The sequence below is a fragment of the Mya arenaria genome, chromosome 5, assembly GCF_026914265.1.
Source record: "Mya arenaria isolate MELC-2E11 chromosome 5, ASM2691426v1".
NCBI classification, from domain to species: Eukaryota; Metazoa; Mollusca; class Bivalvia; order Myida; family Myidae; genus Mya; species Mya arenaria.
In genome coordinates this window covers 76,063,435-76,083,610 of record NC_069126.1, presented here as the reverse complement: position 1 = coordinate 76,083,610, position 20,176 = coordinate 76,063,435, and the positions used below count along the sequence as shown (strand labels likewise).

General features: G+C 35.1%; 2 protein-coding genes across 2 annotated transcripts; one reads left to right on the top strand and one right to left on the bottom strand.

The window, feature by feature from the left end:
• Positions 1-250: 250 nt before the first annotated feature.
• On the bottom strand, positions 251-6,689 carry LOC128234901 (proteasome subunit alpha type-2). The gene is made up of 7 exons (XM_052949513.1): positions 6,593-6,689; positions 3,865-3,941; positions 3,530-3,662; positions 2,901-3,023; positions 2,690-2,777; positions 2,199-2,272; positions 251-738 (listed from the first exon to the last, which is right to left on the bottom strand). The coding sequence occupies exons 1-7, from the start codon at positions 6,628-6,630 to the stop codon at positions 564-566; spliced, it is 708 nt and encodes a 235-aa protein (XP_052805473.1). The 5' UTR covers positions 6,631-6,689; the 3' UTR covers positions 251-563.
• Positions 6,690-6,909: 220 nt separating this feature from the next.
• On the top strand, positions 6,910-19,543 carry LOC128234793 (zinc finger protein 624-like). Its single transcript, XM_052949311.1, has 4 exons — positions 6,910-7,006; positions 10,145-11,876; positions 12,868-12,976; positions 13,962-19,543. The coding sequence occupies exons 2-4, from the start codon at positions 10,154-10,156 to the stop codon at positions 14,164-14,166; spliced, it is 2,037 nt and encodes a 678-aa protein (XP_052805271.1). The 5' UTR covers positions 6,910-7,006; positions 10,145-10,153; the 3' UTR covers positions 14,167-19,543.
• The last annotated feature ends 633 nt before the right edge of the window (positions 19,544-20,176 follow it).

The window sequence follows — 20,176 nt, the reverse complement described above, 5'->3', positions numbered from 1 at the left end:
GGACATTCAAGACTCACATATAATTCCGACTTGGCCTAATGTAAAATAATATTACTACAGGACGTTTAAAATAAGTAGGTACTGAGGGACCATTCCTATGTATCAGTTCAATAAACACTGGGTTATTGATTGTATATTGATGCACTCAATGTGTGGCCTCTAGTGTTTAAAAGGTTCAAATTCCAACAAGATGAAATACTGTCTCTTAAAAAGTCAAAATAGCAGTTTTAAAACAAGGACAGAGAACAAGTCAAGTTTTCATGTATTTAATGTTGTCATGAAACACAAAAAAATGAACATTTAAAGATGCATTTTGGATGTAGCACTTTCTTTGCCATACCTGTTGAAAAGATCAAACCTTTTTGCTGCAGAATTATGTTTACCATATTAACAAGAGCACTTTTTCTTTAAACTAGATATTTTACCTCTGACGGAGATTCATGAAAGAAAATCACTGAATTTGATCCTGGAGCACTGCATGTGTACATAGTGCTACCAAAAACTGAATCCATGAACAAATTATCAATATGAACGAATAATAACCAAATGTTCACTAGACATGATCATTGCACAGAAGCAAGATAGTCTTTAATTTCAGCGGGCGAGAGTCGTCGGAAGCCATTGTGGTCGCAGATGCCGATCTCAATGTTGTCCTCGGTCATCTGACCTTCAAAACTCTCTTTCAAGGTGAGGATGGCGGTGTGGACGGCGTCTTCGAGCTCAAGGCTGTCACTGTACCTGCAAGGAGGAGAAAATCGTGGGGCTCAAGCCATAAAGTACAATACCTCTTCTGACTAATTTTATATTATTGACAATGAAATGCTACAATAGCAAAGAAAACAGAATTGGTACTCAAGTTATCAAACAAGAGCTGTCACAGTATGTGACGAATGCCCCCGAATGTGACATTGACCTATAAACAAGATGAGTACATGAAAAGTTGATTTTGCCTTGACATGTCAAATACATATGGCAAGTTATTTTAAATTGCCACTGAACATAAAAAAATACCACCCATACTTGACAACCTACACTCTTATGTCCTTATATTCAGCATTCCATTGTGAATAAATACTAAGTGTATCTTTCACCTTAGAGGTAGGGACACGGGTCTTGCACGCGACACGTTGTCTTGGTATGTCAAACACATGTGGCAAGTTATTTTAAAATCTGTCCATACAAGAAAAAGTTACAGCCTGGACACGACAACCTATACTCTGTGTACTTATATGCAGCATTCCATTGTGAATAACCACTAAGTGTGACCTTGACCTTTTAGGTAGGGACGCGGGTCTTGCATGCAACACGTCGTCTTGGTATGTTGAACACATGTGGCAAGTTATTTTAAAAAGTGTGCATAAAAGAGAAAGTTACAGCCCGGACACGATAACCTATATAGATACTCTATGTCCATATATGCAGCATTCCATTGTGAATAAACACCTAAGTGTGACCTTGACCTTAGAGGTAGGGACACGGGTCTTGCACACGACACGTCGTCTTGATATGTCAAGCACATGTGGCAAGTTATTTTAAAATATGTCCATACAAGAGAAAGTAACAGCCAGGACACGACAACCTATACTCTTGTGTCCTTATATGCAGCATTCCATTGTGAATAAACACCCAAGTGTGACCTTGACCTTACTGGTAGGGACATGGGTCTTGCACGCGACACGTCGTCTTGGTGTGTCAAACACATGTGGCAAGTTATTTTAAAAAATGTCCATACAAGGGAAAGTTACAGCCTGGACACGACAACCTATACTCTATGTACTTATATGCAGCATTCCATTGTGAATAACCACTAAGTGTGACCTTGACCTTTTAGGTAGGGACACAGGTCTTGCACGCGACATGTCGTCTTGGTATGTTGAACACATGTGGCAAGTTATTTTAAAATCCGTCCACACAAGAGAAAGTTACTGCCCAGACGAGTTATTGAGCCGCACACTCAAACGGACGGACAGTGCGATTTTAATATGCCCACCTTCGGGGGCATCAAAAGCATTTTTAAAAAAAATCTTACGTCTAATTATGTCTCCAATGTTTATTTGACAGTTTAAGGGGAATACTGCTAATGAGTTAAATATGAAAATAGATTCCATCAGCCTTGTAGTTCAGGCAATACTTATTCTGACAGATTGGCCTTTAATATGTTACAAACTTTGTAAGTGAAATACCATATTGGAATATACCTTTTTTCTAAGAATGTTTTTCCGTTGACAAAGTTTTTCCCCATTGCTGTGGCTTTCCATGCAAAATATGCTCCCTGAAAAGGTAAGATATTTACTGAGATAATGTACATAAATACATGTAAGCATGAAAGAAGAGATGTTTAGGTCCAACTTAGCATGAGAAGTTCGATATAATACAGAGTGAAAGACTGCGACAAATTTTTAAAAAAAATGCTGCTAATGGAATGCAAACCCTCATCTTTTCTCTCAATCAAACAAGAGGCATACACTTAAGTATTGAAGTGAAGGTTTATTGGCCTAGCTGTGCATGTGCATGTAATCTCTGGCAACATGTGTTACAAGTTTCATTCATTACCCTGAATGTTTTTTTCTTTTTTTAGTGTAGGCCAAGGGCAATGTGCGTACTCTAAGACACAAGGCTATACACAAAGGCTATCACAATACCAGCACTTTTTCTTTGAAAACAAACAAGCTAAAAGTTAGACCCATACAGAGGGATCACACTGGTAAAGGTACGGCCGCTCTTCATCTTCATCCCAGCCAGCCATCAGTAATGACACTCCAAATGGACGTACACCACTGAAATAATTATATCATCAGACGTCATACAAATATAAAAATAAATAGTTCTTTTGTAAAAATAAGCAAGAAACATTAACAAGCTTGATAACCAGATTTGGTGAGATGGTATGAATTACGTACCCTGATTGTGTGAACTCCTGCATGGTGTTTGCTACCCGCTGTACAAGCTGTGAGGTGGGAATTTGTTCCTGATACTGCAGAAAGTACTGCTGGGCCTGCTTACGGGCATCCTTCAACAACACCCTGCAACATAACACACCATTTTTCTCACTCTCCATCTCCCCTGGGACTACTTATGCCATCTTGATAGTTTTCCGAAATAGTTGCTATCTCTTTCACAAGATACTGATCATTTGAATGATTAATCTTTGGGAAACTGATAAGTTGCCTTTTACATTAATTCATCACTTTAAATGAAAAAGAATGCTATACATGTATGAACAACCCTTTGAAAACACCTCAACAGGTGAAGGGAAAAATCTATGACAAATATCCCTGGCAAAAAAACACAAGAAAATTTACCATAGACTCTTAGATGTGACCTTGACCTTTGACCTCCACATATGGGTCTTCTCATTGTGAACATTTGTCATTTTAAAATTCCTTAGATATGCATGTGGAAGTTACAGCCCAGACACAAATTGCTGACTACCACCCAATCAGCATCCCACCCTTCGACATACTCCCAATATAATAACTTAAAAGTTTTCCTTTGGAATAACCTGAGTATTAAGAACTCATGCCAGTACCTGTAGTCTGGTCCCATACCACTGTAGACCATGCCAATGTTCTTAGTAATGGGCTCAATCTTGTGTATACTGCTGTCATCATACAGGATGGATTTCTGTTTCTTTTCTGTAGCTAACACAACACCATTTGTCGCTGCAAAATAATTCAAAGTATTTTATAACATGATACATCTAATTAAAAAATGAAGATAATATTTCAGTTTCATTACTTATGATCCTGATAAATGATCAGTTATAGATGTATAGATTGTTTTATTAATTTCTACTAGAACCTTATCTCATATATTTTTTAAAACGTTCGCAAATTGATCAAATACTCAATGGGTAATTCATACCTTTTATCCCAACAGATGGAGCTCCTGCTGCCACTGCTGCCAGCGCATATTCAATCTGTACCAGCTTCCCAGAGGGGCTGCAAACAATACAGCAACTATTGTACTTAAATATGTTTATATTATGATATAATGTGCTGTGAGACCAACTTCACCTAGGTTTATGTATGTGAGTTTAAGGCCTAGATTAAGGCCTAGATTAAGGAATGTTTAACAGTTTTGCATGACAATCCCCTGCTGTGCATCTCCTGCTAATTCAATTCAACTTTTATTGCACTGATGTCACAGTAGGGGCCAATTTCCTTTTCATTTGTTTATTTTACAGATCAGAGATCTGATAAGATGATTAGGCAATTAGATTAAGATGAATACACATAGGTGGTATACACATTTTTTTTTTTTATGGGGGGGGGGGGGGCACCTACAGAAGGATTAAACTAGGCCTTTAGACATACATAGAATCGTTGTGAAAAGTTTAAATGATATAATTATATATTTGTACATATATGAACACAATGATAGGTGCTTTTTTACTACAGCTATAGGTATTATTTAAATAAATAAGGTAAAAATGGAAATTACCCAAAAAAATCGAATAATACCTAGAATGCAAGAATGCTTTTAAACAATTAATGTTTTAGAACACCACTTTGTCTTAGAAATGTATACAATAATGATGTAACATGTCCCTGTCAAAAGCAATAAAAAAATCAAATGAAAAATCAAACAAGAAACGCCGCACTGCGACGAAACCATGTTTTCACTAATTGACACAGTAACAAGAACCTCAGCCTTCTTTGTGAGATTCAGTTTAAACTGTTTCAATCTATTTTTAGTAATGGTGACCTTGACCTTGACCCTCAGAGCAGACACTCCAATGAAAAGTCTCTATAAACTCTTCTTATATACCAAGTTTTGTTGCAAGATGTCAACCCTAACTAAATTTATTCAGTACCAACCATTGCTCTTTTTTTAGTAACAATGACCTTAACCCTAGGGCTGTGTATCGCCGGACAAAAGGCGATCCGATTCGAACCGCGATCTTTGACTTGCGATCCACGAATCGATTCACAATTCCTTTGGTTATTAAGCAATACATATTTTGAAAGGAAATAAATTATAAAAGTATAACAAACACTTCATTTTTGTTTAGTTTTCATTTTTTTGTCAACCTTTACATCAAACATGAAATATTTCCAGATGTTAGAAGAATAGGATGCTGGGTCAGTCATCGAAATTAGACTTTTGGATGAACAAGCCCGAATGCTTATACTAATGCTTGGCATCAAATTTTGTAACAAGCCCTGCTAAATAAAATTCTGCATTTGAGCAAGCCCGAAAGACATTTTACCAGTGCAGGGCTTGCGGGCTTGTGCTAATTTCGACCACTGCTGAGTCATTTCTATATTGCACCTGTCAATTGTAACCACGGCCCCCCCCCCCAGGTCCGGGGGTATACCGGGGATAGCCGGGGAAATGGGCCCCACAGTGCCGAATGAATGTGGTGGTTTTGTCTTTACACCAAATATAGCAGGGAATGGGCCTTACCTTGGGGAGCGGGGGCATTTGGCGGGGGGTTTACCAGCAGTTTGTTCCCGCAGGCCAGTGAGTTTGCCCAGGCTTGGCTGGACCTAAATTCAGTCCCCGCTATTCCTCGGACCGGGAGGGCGGGGGGTAGCGTTGTTACAATTGACTGGTGCATATGGATTTTATGTTTTGTTGACATGGATGCCATGTTGACATTGAATTGCAGACGAAAATTAATGATAGCTGTAGTACATAAGTTTTGCATTTTATTTTACTATTGTAGATCATCTCTTTATAATTTCTTTAATGCCTTTTGACTTTTTATTTCTTATTTCTATATTTGTATTCTTTTTAAAATATTATATTCCCTTAAAACCTTGACAAGAAGCATTCTCCATTCGAACACCCAACACTAAATTGAATGCTAGCTCTGTATGAATTAAATTCCGGTTGCGTCAGTGTAATGTATTTCAGACATTTCGGATAAACAATGCATTATTTTTTTTAAACAACCACAATATTTGCTGGAATTGAATTAAATCATTTGGTTTTTATTCTTTTATTAAATTTTGCAATTGAATCGCGATCCAGCGATTTCAGCACTGGCGAGTATTTGTGTCAAATATTTTGCTTTGACTTGCGATTACTTGGGTACTCGCTAAAGCCCTAGTTACTAAATGATGATTTTTAAGTATTTGGATGATTCTGATGAGGATGATGATTATGACTTAGAGAAGACTGAAGACCTTGTAATTAAATATGCTGTTATCCTTTCGGGCAAGTGTTTTTCTTCAATGAAGGACAAGTGCTGAACATTTTTTAAGGCAAAGTTTATGACTACCAAGTACAAAGCAGGAGTTCATTCCAATCAAATGACTGTGGACTTATTTCAATAAAAAGGCTTTATTTCATTATGAAAATAAAACAAATATAAAATATGTGTAAAATTACACATTGTACAATACATAATTTAAAGGTAACGTTCTTAGTTCTGATAAACATTTATGTTTGCTTATCACTTCCCCACCCACCAACCGGCAAATGGTTCAATGAAACAGCATTTTACAAAAATTCCCATAACTTAAACTATTTTGTCATTTCTTTAAAAGAATGAATTGTGATGGAAAATCAATAAATGTTTAACACTTATGGGATCACTTAATGTAAAAAAAAAAGATTAATTCAGTAGGTAAAGTACAAAAACCTGAATGTTGTCAGCGAAAAACTGTATCTTTCCGACATGTTGATTGTTTGCCGGTGTCACGTGATTTTAGAATACTAAACCCTAATGTACAACTGAGGTTATATACTACTAGAAAAATCAGACAGTGAAGGACAAAGATGCCAACAACCTTACTTTGAATAAAGCTTAAACTTTTCAAAACAATTTTAATTGAAAGTGTAAAGTGGTGGAACCATACATTTACCATTTGATAACATCTCTTGTTTTCTCACCAATGGTTTTCTGTTGTTTTAAAAGTTGTATGTAACCAAATCTCATGTATTGTCAGAGCTTCTTCCCTTGTTTATAAATTAGCCATGAAATGTCAATAATTTCTCTACCCGAAGCAGGACAATACAAGCCAAATTAAATGATTTAAGTGGTGTTTAAGTAACGGTAATTATTATTGTTATTAATGTCTATAAGTAGGGGATAAGATCTATGGTAGGAGAAAATCGCGGATAGTCAAGATTTTGTATAATTATGTTTCCTAGTTCCACAAGTTCCTGCTTTTGAAATGTATTTGTAAAATTTCATTGTTCTGTTAGGTTACCCGTTAGTCTGATGTTTAAGTTTAATGGGATGTCGGCCCTGAAAAGTCATATAGGCCTGGTGGAAACCCTGTCGCTGAAAGAACGTGAAATGGGTCAGTCATGGGTGTCCAAAGATTAAAGGTTTACCTACATGTACAACACATCATGGAGATATGTATAAAAAAACTCTCCTTTTTACTGCAAGGGTAAAAACTAAATATTTTGTGGCCCGTATGATAAATGTTTTTGTGGTTACAATATGGCTATGAATATATCAACTTTAACATGATAAAATATGCGAAATAACTTGTTAATAGTAATATTGGTTATCCCATTATGAAACCCATAACAAAACACAGTCAGGATTTGACATTTCATGTCTGGCTGTAATCTTGTCTTTATGTCGGGCTCACATGTAATGACATACGGTAATTCCCTCATTATAAGATGGGAAAATTGCGTCCCGATTTTAACCTGAAAGTTAGGGGCCCGTCTTATAAACAAGGTTTTAAGAAATTCAGAATCAGTTATATTCAACATACAGTATTCCACTCTCCGATTTATTGTCTGTTGATGACACCCCAATAAAAGTGCCAAAATCACATCCGTCATATTAAGACGACCATCTGCTTTGTTTCTCTACGATGAACACTCGATACATATGAACATACTTCTGTCTTTAACGAAATGTTATTCTATGAACGCACATCCGCCACCTACAGCGGACTGTTACGCAACCCTACAGCATACCGTTACAGTTCTACCATTAACCTACCTCCACATTAGAAAGCTCACAGTTGACAAGAAAATAAACATTTTTAGTTGATAATTGACTGTTTAGGTTGAACATTATCACATACTTTGTGAAATTAAAGTGCTGGATTTGCTTTAAAAATCGACCCTGTCTTACAAACAAGTCTATAGATACAAAAAACACCATATTTCATGGGCAAAGTTTAGTTGTCCTCTTATAAGCGGATAGCCTTATAGGCAGGGAAATAAAGTACATGTCAAATATGGTTCAGTGTATATGCGTTAGTTTGTCTGTATGATTTGGTTTGTAGTGGCTGTACCTTGGTCATGCATAAGGAAATTTTAAAATAACTTGCAAAAAAGTTGACCATGAGACTGGACAGCATGTAACACACCAGACCCATGTCTGTAGGTCACATTCAATCATCATTGATCAAACATTTCATTTTTGCTTGTCAGGGTTGTTACTTGACCATGCAAATAACAAATGTTTAGAAAATATGTCATGTGCAAAACTCATCCGTCTGAAAAAACTGAATAACTTAAGTTAGGATTGACATATCCTGACCCAACTTGGTATAAAGCAAGAGTTTATGGATACCTTTCAATGGATTGCATTTGGGGTCCCTAGGGTCAAGGTCACTGTTACTAAAAATAGAAAAACAGACACAGGCTGTAGTTCTTCTGTCAATCATTAAAAACATGGTTTTGTTGCATTGCGGCGTTTCTTGTTATTATTCAAATCTTCTTTAATTCCTTGTAAAAAACATTAAGAAGTGAAAGACACTAATTCATTCACACATCTTGTTCACACCTACAGTTTGCCTGGCATAGGATGCATTGATGAAAGAAAACATTTCTTTGAAGTCTTTATTGATCTATAGAAAACTGCGTTTGCTCGAGGACGCTGGGGCCGAAGCTAAAACCTTGAGTAATCTGATGCTTCGAATGACCCAAGTTTCTTTATTAGTCCATTATGAAATGTCTTAAAATGTATTTTCAAGCAATACATAATCGGTGCCGAAACAAACAACTGGTATGACGTCCTAAAATGTTTTTACTGTATATCTATTTTTATTGGTTTTAACAAAATGCATGTTTATACTTTTTTACATGTATTATAAAAAATAAATAAGGAGGGTTGCAATATGTCTGTAATCAGGGGCTGAAATGTCTACAGGATTTAGCATCTTTGGCAAGGAGATAAAAAACCTCCCCATTTAACAAGGGGCTGATTTGGTAAGGATCTGTTAAAGGGTCTGGTAGCTGTGTACTGCATGCAAGAAGCTGAATTTAAATAGTAACTGTTATTCAGTTTGTTGCCTTTTTTAATTCTCTCTAAAGAGCTCATGTTACTTGTTGCTCAGTAAATCATAAACTGAGATATAACATACATCATGAGATATACAAGGGGCTGTACTCCGTATGATAAAATAGCGAAAACAACAAGAAAATTGTCGAAAACTGACATAAACTTGGCATCAATGTGTTGAAATGCATTGAAACTTACTAACTGAAGTACCACATAGTTTACAATTTATTTAAGTTTAGCAGTTATTTCATATTTTTCCATTTAAAAAGATTACTGGGTATGTCTAGTAGGGAGAATTCATTCCTAATGCATGATTGGCTGGTCGGTGTTATCACGTGATATTACCGAGGTAGGTGTATAGCTTAATTATGTCACCCAATAAGAGTAAGCCGACATAGCTCAGTGGATGCGACGCTGGACTGCAATTTTGGCGACATGGGTTCGAACCCGGTCTCCGACACAATTTTTTTTTTTACATTTTGGCACTTTCTTTTTACAATTATGATATCAAAGCGTTACACATTCTATTAGATAATTGTCCTGAGATGCGTTACAGAAAAAAACTTTTTTTGGTGCCAATCTGGTGTTCAGTCGCTTTAAACAATTACCATAAGCTTACCTGAAAAGTAACCAAGTTCCATTTACTCCATAATTAGTCTTAAAGCTCTTTATATTGAGGATAATTCAATATTACACAATTTATACCAAACAGAAAGATGTGCTTTGCTTGACCGTGCTATTAATGACTTAACATTGTTGGAACACATTGGTGCCTGAATTGCAGCTTTGTTGTTCCTTTAACGTTGCATTTTGGAGGTCTATCCTGCTGGTTTCAATTTGTCCATGATTTTGTCCCTTTGTTGCTAGATTTGGGAAAAATTTGTGTTTTAAGATTAAGTTTTAAGTTATAATGTATCTCTCAATTTGTATTTTCAGGTTGAAAGAATGGAAAGAAAAGCAGATGATGCTGCTGGGAGCCTAAACCCATACAGGGTTGACATGAGAAGAGCAGGCCCAACCAACCCTGAGATGGCTCCTTATTCCAGACCATACCCTCTTCATGGGCCAAGAGATTTCTATGAAATGCGGCTTCCTGAGTATTACAACCAAGCAATGATGGAAACTAGTACCGGAAGTCAATATGCTGCTTTACCATCACTGTCATCAAAACCTGTCATGAGTTTGCCTTTGTCTTATAAACATGATGGTGACATTGAACAAGAAAACATTAACAAGGCTACAGAAGCAGCTTTGAATGGTTCAAAGGCAGCAGAAACTGTACAATCTGGCAGTGGGGAACAAAGTTGTAATGAGGAAATATCTTCTGAAGCGAGTTATAGATGTGGTGCTTGTCCGAGTGTGTTCCATACACTTTGCTGTCTACACAAACATTTAGAGGCTCATGGTTGCGCAGGCTCATTTATCTTCAATCATTCCATAAAAACAGCATATCCTCAGTTTGAGATGGTCTCAATATCAATACAGACAGATGTAGAAGAATCCAATGAAATAGATCTGGTGAATGTTTCTGCGATTAAACAGGAGAAGGTAGAAATCAGCGATAAATGTGATATAACCGTAAAAGAAACTAAGCCATTTGTTAAAAGAAAGGTTAAGGAACAGAAATTAAAGAAAAAGACTGTGAAAAAAGACTATTTAAGACTGAAAATGAAAAAAAAGAAGAAATATGTAAAGAAAATCAAGGAATATTACAGTGATAAAGATGATAACTTGTCCAACTGTTCCAATGAAACTGAAGATTATGATATGGATTCTTCAGAAGGCTTGTTGGGCTTGGGAATAAAGTCAGAAGGCTTTGAAGCTAAATATGACGCCAACATTGTCAGGATGGATCCGTACGAAAATGCTTTAGAAATAGATGAAGAAGATGGCGAAAAACCTGTAAAATCAAAGAAAGTACCAAAATTACCAGGTGAAAAGAGACTGAGGAAGAAAATTCAAAGAAGTTATGGTGGTGAAGATGGAAAAGTGCATTGTGTAGCCTGCAATGCAGTTTTTGAATGTGAACGAGAGGCCAATGCTCATCATCGAAAAACTCATCCCAGTGATGAACGGAAAAATGAGAAGAGGCTTGAACTAAAAGAAAATGGATCATACGAGTGTAGGATTTGTGGAGAAGAATTCAAATTCTTTTACAAAGCAAAGAAACATGTGAAAAGTAGCCACCCAAACAAAGCCAAAGCCTGCAATTCCCTTCCAATGGAATGTAGATGGTGTGGAGAAACTTTTGAGACTGCAACAATTTGCTATCACCATACTAGCTCTTGTGAGCACCACCCAAAATTTTCTTGCCAGATTTGTGGTGAGCGCGCAGAGACACTTGAGGAACTTAATGTACACTTAGTAGTTCATTCCAATTCCGATAATCTAAGTTGTATGGTTTGTCGTAAAGCTTTCACTAATGTGCATTACATGCAGCGTCACATGCTTAAACACAACACCCAGAAAGTGATACAATGCGAGCACTGTGGGAAGGCGTACTCGACAGATCGAGCCCTGACTCACCACCGGAAGCAGTGTACCGTGGAGGAGACGATTCCCTGCCCCCATTGCAACAAGATGTTCAAGACTGATCATTCCCTTAAACTTCACCTTATGGTGCATACTGAAGAGCGACCATTTGTCTGCCACATCTGTGGCTTTGCATGTAAGTTGTGATGACATGCAATGCTATTTGAGAGTTTTAATGCAATGCTGTGAAAACTTTAATTTTCTTAGGGCTATTCCAGTAAAACATATAACCCCCGGGGGAAGGCAATTATTTAAACAGTATATGGATGGGTGTCTTTTTTCGCTAATTTGGACCCCGAAAGGGTTTTTTTTTCTGTAAGGGGGCTGCATAATTTAAAAGTGCCTTCTCCCCGGTGGTTATATGTTTAAATGAAATAGCCCTTACATCTACAATTTAATTTTTGGTATATTTTTCTAGTCTCACTTTGCATGGGTGTACTCACTACTGTATGATAACTTAATAAGTACTTGCTTGGATTTATATATCAAATCAGATAAATTGGTCATGCGCCAGAAGAGGTCTTCTTGGAATTTAAAGTGGCATTCTTATTCAATATCAATACATACACATGTATAACAAACATAAATTTTGACTGATATACCTTTAACTACTTACTAAATCATGCATTTATGGAAAATATTAATTACTAATAACAAGATTGTAACCGTGTATTTAATAGCTGAAAACGCAAAAATATTAAATGATTGGTGAATGCTAAAAGATTAGCTGCGATCTACTAAAGTCTTATAAGGTAGAAATACTGTGCTTTATGCACATTTCTTTCAAATGAAAATAGATGTCCTTCATTAGAACTATTGTTTTCCACATTTATTCATACATTTTGGAATAATAAAACAATAGTATCAATTGTGGTAAATCTTATGTGGGAGTACGGTAAGAGTGCATATTTAAATATTACGACATAGTATCATTGCACAAATTAATATACCCCTTTAATAGCATTTATCTCTTTGAATCTTTTCTAAAAACAATTCTGTGTTGGTCTTGCTACAATCTGATTAAAGATTTAAAGATAAAAAAACCATGTATAACAATACCTTCATGTCTTTTGAAGAAAGTTGTTTATGACTTCAAATGTTAACTCATTTTCTTATGGCATATCCAGTGAAGAAAGCGTCCTATCTAAAGCGGCACATCCGGACCCACACAGGAGAGAAGCCGTACAAGTGTGTCGACTGTGGCATGATGTTTTCAACACTAAATGGAATTAACAGGCGAGTTTTAAGAACAAATGTGCAGCTTACACTGCAACAAGTACTATCCTGGAAGCATGAAAGTCCAATTCATATGATAAAACATTGGCAAAATAATTTAAAAATTAAAGGTTTGTAGACCATTACTTTAGGGTTTATTAAGTGACATTTTACAACCATTAAAATAGTGCTGTCTTGAAGCACTCTTCAATTTAGGATATAGTTGGCATTTCAACTTTTTAATTGTTTTGAAGACCAAAAATGAGTGAGAACTCTCTTAGTGTTCGGCGCAAAATGCCTATCAAATACCTCTTTACTAGCAAGTGTGCATGTGCAAGCTTTTAAATACCTCACTGAATAAAATGAATTAATGTCTTAAAGGAAGGTTGGCATTTGTTTTTGTTGCTTAAGGGAATTTGAGTAGTTGTTATCTGCTCAATAGAGTTTTGGTTGTCAGAGCTCTTTTAAATCATAGAACATGAATCTGTCTTTCTGGAATTCCCTTTGGCAGAAGCATGAGTCTACACTTTAAAATCATGTATTACATTGGATATGATATAACTGAAAAACTTCTGGTAAGTCCATGGGGCAAATTTCCCCTGGGTAATTTTTATATGCATTCATATGGAATATGAGAAAATTAAATATTTATACCCCCGCTTTACAAAGCACTTTTAAATTACAGGAATCCTTTGCTTCCTCAAGTCTGAACGTCCGTCCCATTTTTTTCAGTCTATATCTTTTTCATTCATGGTCTTATTTCAAAATTATTTGGCAGACATGACCGCAATAGTATGAGGATTTTTCATGCTTAAGACCCATGTCCATATCTTCCAAGGTCATAGCAAAATTTTGAACTTTGTATGTGTCTGTCCGTTCATTCTAACAGTTGTTCTTTATATATGTGAATTGTATGTAACTCATGGGCTCTCAAGCTTATAGCTATATAAAATTGTTCTTTTTTAAAAATTCCTTTTTATATAACATGATTCCTGCCTGATTTCAGACACAAGATGACGCACTCCAACAACAAGCCATGTGTGTGCCAGTACTGCGGCAAGTCTTTCACGACCAACTGGAACCTGAAGACCCACCTCCGACAACACACGGGTGATACACCCTATCAGTGTGGCCTCTGTGGGAAGGCTTTCAAGCAGAATGTCCTCCTTAAGCTGCATAACAAAACCCATCACCCGACGTCTTATGATTAGACTGCTTCAACACACAAGGTTCACACGGGTGATACACTCATTGCAGTTACACCCCATCAATTAGTGGAAAGGTTCACACGGGTGATACACTCATTGCAGTTACACCCCATCATTTAGTGGAAAGGTTCACACGGGTGATACACTCATTGCAGTTACACCCCATCAATTAGTGGAGAGGCTTTCAAGCAGGAATCCCATCACCCAAAGTCTTAACATTGCTATTTCTATAGTACCCACGGGTCTGACTATCAGACCCGTTCCCAAAGCAAAATATGAGATATTTTTCCCAATCTTCAGAAAAAAATCCCAATATTTTTTTAGAAAGTCTTTTTACTTGTACTGGTTCATTTTCAACATCCTTATAAATAATGTGAGGTACAGTTTTTTTTTGATAATTGAACGCCGAAATCATTTATTTTCATCACATCCAGAGATCAGTATGAAATATTATTATCTGTTATGATTTATTTCAATAGATATTTACACCCCATGGATTGCTATTTCAGCCATTTTGGGTCTTTTATAGGGAAAGAAACTAATATGAAATCATTTTATAATTCGCAGGAGACTTGACAGCTTTTTCTTTTAACTGTAAAATTTCCCAATTTCGGCATTTTCACGGCGCAAAATTTCCAAAAATGTCTAGGTTTTTTTCCCCAAAATGGGCAGAAAAAGCCCTGGTCCCTGGTCTATTGATTAGATTGTTACGATACATGGGTGAAAGACTTTCAAGGAGAATATCCTTTTTAAGCTGCATAACAAATGCCATCTCCAGACATCTTATGATTAATTAATTGTTAGATTGTCAAACCTGTTTCACGCATGCATACATGTGCTGTACAGTCATGCCATTACCAGGAGGGCTAACAAGAAACTCCTGGATTATTTGCAATCACTAGGATGGTTTTCATGGACAAATATGATAAACAATATTTAACAATTTTATATACATGTAGTTTGATTTTAACATTGTTTGAAACGTTAGTATCAGGTTTAAGTCCGTTTTATACTAGCTTTTTTAAGATTTTGAGTGATATCTTATCACCATATTGTTAATGGGTATCTGAAGTAATGTATATATGTCTCTTAGATAATTAAGCATTTGCTATAGTTTTCTTTGAACAACAGTCCTATCGATGCATAATGTCTTCTTGATTTAATGGCTATTGATGGCATTGCTTTCCCCAATAATGTATTGATGTACCAAGATGACTGGAAATGTTGTCAAGAAGCTTTATACAATGACAAATAGTCATTATGCGTAATGGGAGAGCTCTCTGTAGAAACTGTTCTAAAGTAATGGAATGCAATGAATTAATGGTACGTGAATGAATAGTGAATGCTTTCAAAGACCTTTCGTTTTAGTTAATGATAAGTCATATTCCTACATGTATACCCCAGTCAGCAATGTTTGAAGTTTTTTTAATTACCACAATTTTTGAATGAGCATTTCCTAAACCTGTCAATACTGTATACTTTGTGCTCCTAAAAACTATTTTGTCATTGAAATGCTGTAAATGAGAATATGATGGCAAAATGCTGTAAATGAGTATATGTTAGCGGAAATGTTGTAAATGAGTATATGGTAGCGAAAATGTTGTAAATGAGTATATGGTAGCTGAAATGTTGTAAATGAGTAAATGATAGCTAAAATGATGTAATTGAGTATATGGTAACGAAAATGCTGTAAATGAATATATGATGACGGAAATGTTGTAAATGAGTATATTGTAGCTAAAATGCTGTAAATGAGTATATGGTAACGGAAATGCTGTAAATGAGTATATGGTAGCTGAAATGCTGTAAATGAATAAATGGTAGCTGAAAAGCTATAAATGAATATATGGTAGCTGAAATGCTGTAAATGAGTATTTGGTAGCTGAAATGCTGTAAATGAATAAATGGTAGCTGAAATGCAATAAATGAATATATGGTAGCTGAAATGCTGTAAATGAGTATTTGGTAGCTGAAATGCTGTAAATGAATAAATGGTAATTTCTCTACATATACCGGTATATATAATTATATCTTAGCTCTGGTAATTAGAACATGTATTTATTAATTTTGTTTGATGATTTCATACAATGAGGAGGGTTTTTCTACTCCCCGGGTGATGGTGTCTGGGTTAAGCTTTAGGGGAAGTTGGGATTTTAACTTGTATATTGAATACAATTTGTTCTTTTGATGCTTAAGGCACATAATCAGGGCCATCAGACAATTAAGAAAGACAACTCTGTATCGTTCTAAATACAAATTTTTGCTGCTGATTGACATACAAACTTTGTTTTCAGTTTAAAGGCATGTTTGGACTTTTGACCATATCTCAAAAACCATGCATTTAGTTGACTTGATACTTCTTCCAGTAACTGTTGTTCAGGGCCATCAGAAATAAAGGTACACAACTCTATTTATTCTGATTAATTAAGAAAGTTAGGTCAAAACTTGTCTTGGTACATTGGGGCTTTTGATCATATCTCAAAAGTTGTTTGTATAACTGACGTAATACTTCAAATGTTATTTAACTACAATTTATATCCTTTTTCATTCTCATATTTCATGAATAATGATTGCTAATTAGTTGCATATCTCATATACAAAGTTGGCGAATACAACAGCTGTTGTGTGACAGCTGTTGTAATGTAATCATAATAATTTATGTTGAATATAATTTCAATACAATATTTTGATAATATTGTAAATGTTTAATGAATGAATGTTGTAATATTTGTGTATAATGTTATTTATAGGTATTATTAAGACCTCATTGGTTTAAAAAAATTAACATTTTAATTGATGCTTCCATTTTGTTTTAGCTCTGGTATCGATGTACATGGCATTTTCTACTTGTAAAATCTTCAGCCTTGACCATAACTCAAATGCCAATTAAACCTAGTTAGTACAAATATTGCCAGTGACAATAATATTATATCACGTGCAGATATATTTAGATGAAACAAGCATAGCTGAGTCAGTTGGCTAAATATTTGGGAAAAGTACCCCAGATCTCATATGTGTCCATGAGACATTCAGTAAGAGTATTAAATATTTTAAAATTAACAACGATCCAGTAACCAACCCTGTTAACTTTAATAATGTTCTCAACAATCGGCCCAATGTAATAGTTTGTACAGCTTATCATCAAATATATATGTTGTCCATTTTACATCAGTAATTGTACTTCTGACTTTCTTGTATCAGATTAAACATTTTCATGAATATTTATAGATGTCTACATATTTATAAAGAAGATGTTATACATATATTTTTACACCAAGTGTAGTAGCACGAATTGTACATAGTTTTATACATGTATGTCATTTCCATCATAAGTTGTTATTTTATCCTTATTTCTATGATAGCTTTGTGTTTGTTCTGATGTTAGAGTATTGCCAGGTTTAGTGTCATTTTCATTTGCGACATTGTCATTGTCGGCAAAGTTGAAACTTAAGCCTCAGCCATAAATATAAAAAACATTCAAGATATTCAAATGTAACTTGGTAAAGAAGTAATGCCCCTTTTTCATTTGAAAAACAACAGCAACAAGCAAAAGGCGAGTTTTCGTGTTCTCTTTGCAGCAAATATCAACTAAGTTGCCTTATAAATAAGACCATAGAAAGTTAATTTGTTTATTATTTTCAGAATACTTTTGTTAAAAGGCAACTCAATAAAATAACTAAACTTGATTTTTAAAGTAAGTTTCATTTTCAAGGACCATTTCCACGGATGATTTTCAAGGACCATTTCCACGGATCATTTTCAAGGACCATTTCCACGGATCATTTACAAGGACCATTTCCATGAATCATTTCCACGGACCTTTATGGTATTGAATGATTGTTTTTACACATGATTGATTTATATGCTTTTATTTGTTGTTGTTACACTTCATATTTTTATATATAATGTAGATTTTGTTCAATATTTCCAATTTTATATTCTGTTAATAGAAAAGAATTTGAGGAATTTTCATAAAAAAATCAGCTTGTGATTTTTGTGTATAGTAAGAATATTATTTTTATAAAAGTTGGTGTATGGTTTTTATTTATATTATTATGTTTTTGAATGTTCCTAATGTGAAGTCTTCTAGTAAGAGGAGTTAAGATATGACTTAAAATAACTATTATCTTATCTCCTTCTTAACCTGTGACAATGGTCATAAACTGCTGCACCAAAGTGTAATGTGCCAGTTGTTCAGAACTTAGTTAAAGTTAGCAATGCAAAAAAAAATGTTGTTAACTTTTAAATGACATCCTTGTAAACTTTTAAGCGTGAAATAGTTGTTGATATGTTCATATATTTAAATAGAACGAGTACCGCTGAAAGAGTGATTACAAATCTTGTTAGAAATACTCCAGATAACATGTGTTTCCATTAAACTTCCAGAGCAGAATAGATTTGAAAGTAAACAACGATGACGTTAACAAAATTGCTAACTTTGACAAAGTCCTGAACATTTGAACCAATGAGATATTCTACAGGTTAACTTATGACTATCTCACGAATGTTTATCATTGTATTGGTTAAAAGTAATTATTTGATAAATATTGATCAATAATATGGTGGACAACTTTAGCGGACTTGGTTCTTTGGAATTATTTTCATCTTTGATACTTATAGCTAATAGTATATTATATGGAGAAAACTACAGATATTTGTTAATTTATGAATGAATATTGGAATCTTGATTTGTGAAGATGCCAAAAATGTGATGGTTTTTAAGTTTTTAAATTTTCATTATTTTAAATATTGCAATCCTTCTAATCTTGAAATATTTTCTTGGATTTTTTAAATTATGCATCATAATAAATGTATCAATTTCTGTACAATTATGTTGACTGCTTTTTTCTAACAGCAGGATTTTTTCCTTGAATTAGAAAACACTAGTGACCTTTTCTCTCCTCTAATCTTAATGTGAATTAAGGTAAGGGGCATTTGATTATAAAATTTTGATTTGATTAAAAGCAAAGATTTGGACTGAAACTAAATTAACACCATGCCGATAGCAATAAGGCTACACCTACAGTGTCACGTGACCCCTTAGTAAGGGCCCTCAGACAAGTAAGCAGAAACAGATGATAATAATAATACAGAAGTTATACTTTACAATCAGATAAAAATAGCATGGAGCATTATATAAGTTCATTATCATTTATTGAATGCATTGTACAGTGCTGTAAATGAGTATATGGTAGCAGAATGTGGGAAGTCATGGTGGATAGCAACATGTAACTGATAAGCCCTGCCTAATCTAGACACTGATTGGTCAGTCGATTATCGACCGGATGGTTTGATTGTCTGGTCGCGTCATGTCAATTATTGTGTACATGTGTGTTAAAGGTGAAAAAGGGAATTGTGGGTTGGCAAATAAACGAGTCTCATAAGCAGCATAGTATTGTTTATGATTTGTTAAGGGTGGGTCGAGACCTTTTGTTTTAGTTTATACATATTTTTTTGAATTAACAACATTTCAATATAAAAACATGATCAAAATTCAGTAATACATGGTATAGATAAACTTAACTTCCTTTTCCTGTTTTAAAATGGTAAATTAATATTGACATTTAAGGCAGTTAACTCACACAGATGACTGGGTGTGATACATCAAATGCAATCACCTTACTTTTTGACATGTATATAAAACGATGAACTGCATTAAAGGACAGAGGGTTGCTTCAGTCAGAGATTGAACATTATTGAGCATATGTTGCCTTTGTTATGTAAAAAGGGGACACATGAGGAGAAAGTGGAATAAAGGATCCTGACCTCAATGCATACAAAATGGGAATAACACTTTTATGCCCCTCTTCGAAGAAGAGGGGTATATTGCTTTGCACAGGCATGTCGGTATGTCGGTCGGTCGGTCCGTCGGTAGACCAAAGCTTGTCAGAGTGATAACTCAACCATTCCTGGATGTATGGTCATCAAACTTCACATGAAGGTTGGGCCTGACCAGTAGATGACCCCTATTGATTTTGAGGGTCATCGGGTCAAAGGTCAAGGTCACAGTGAC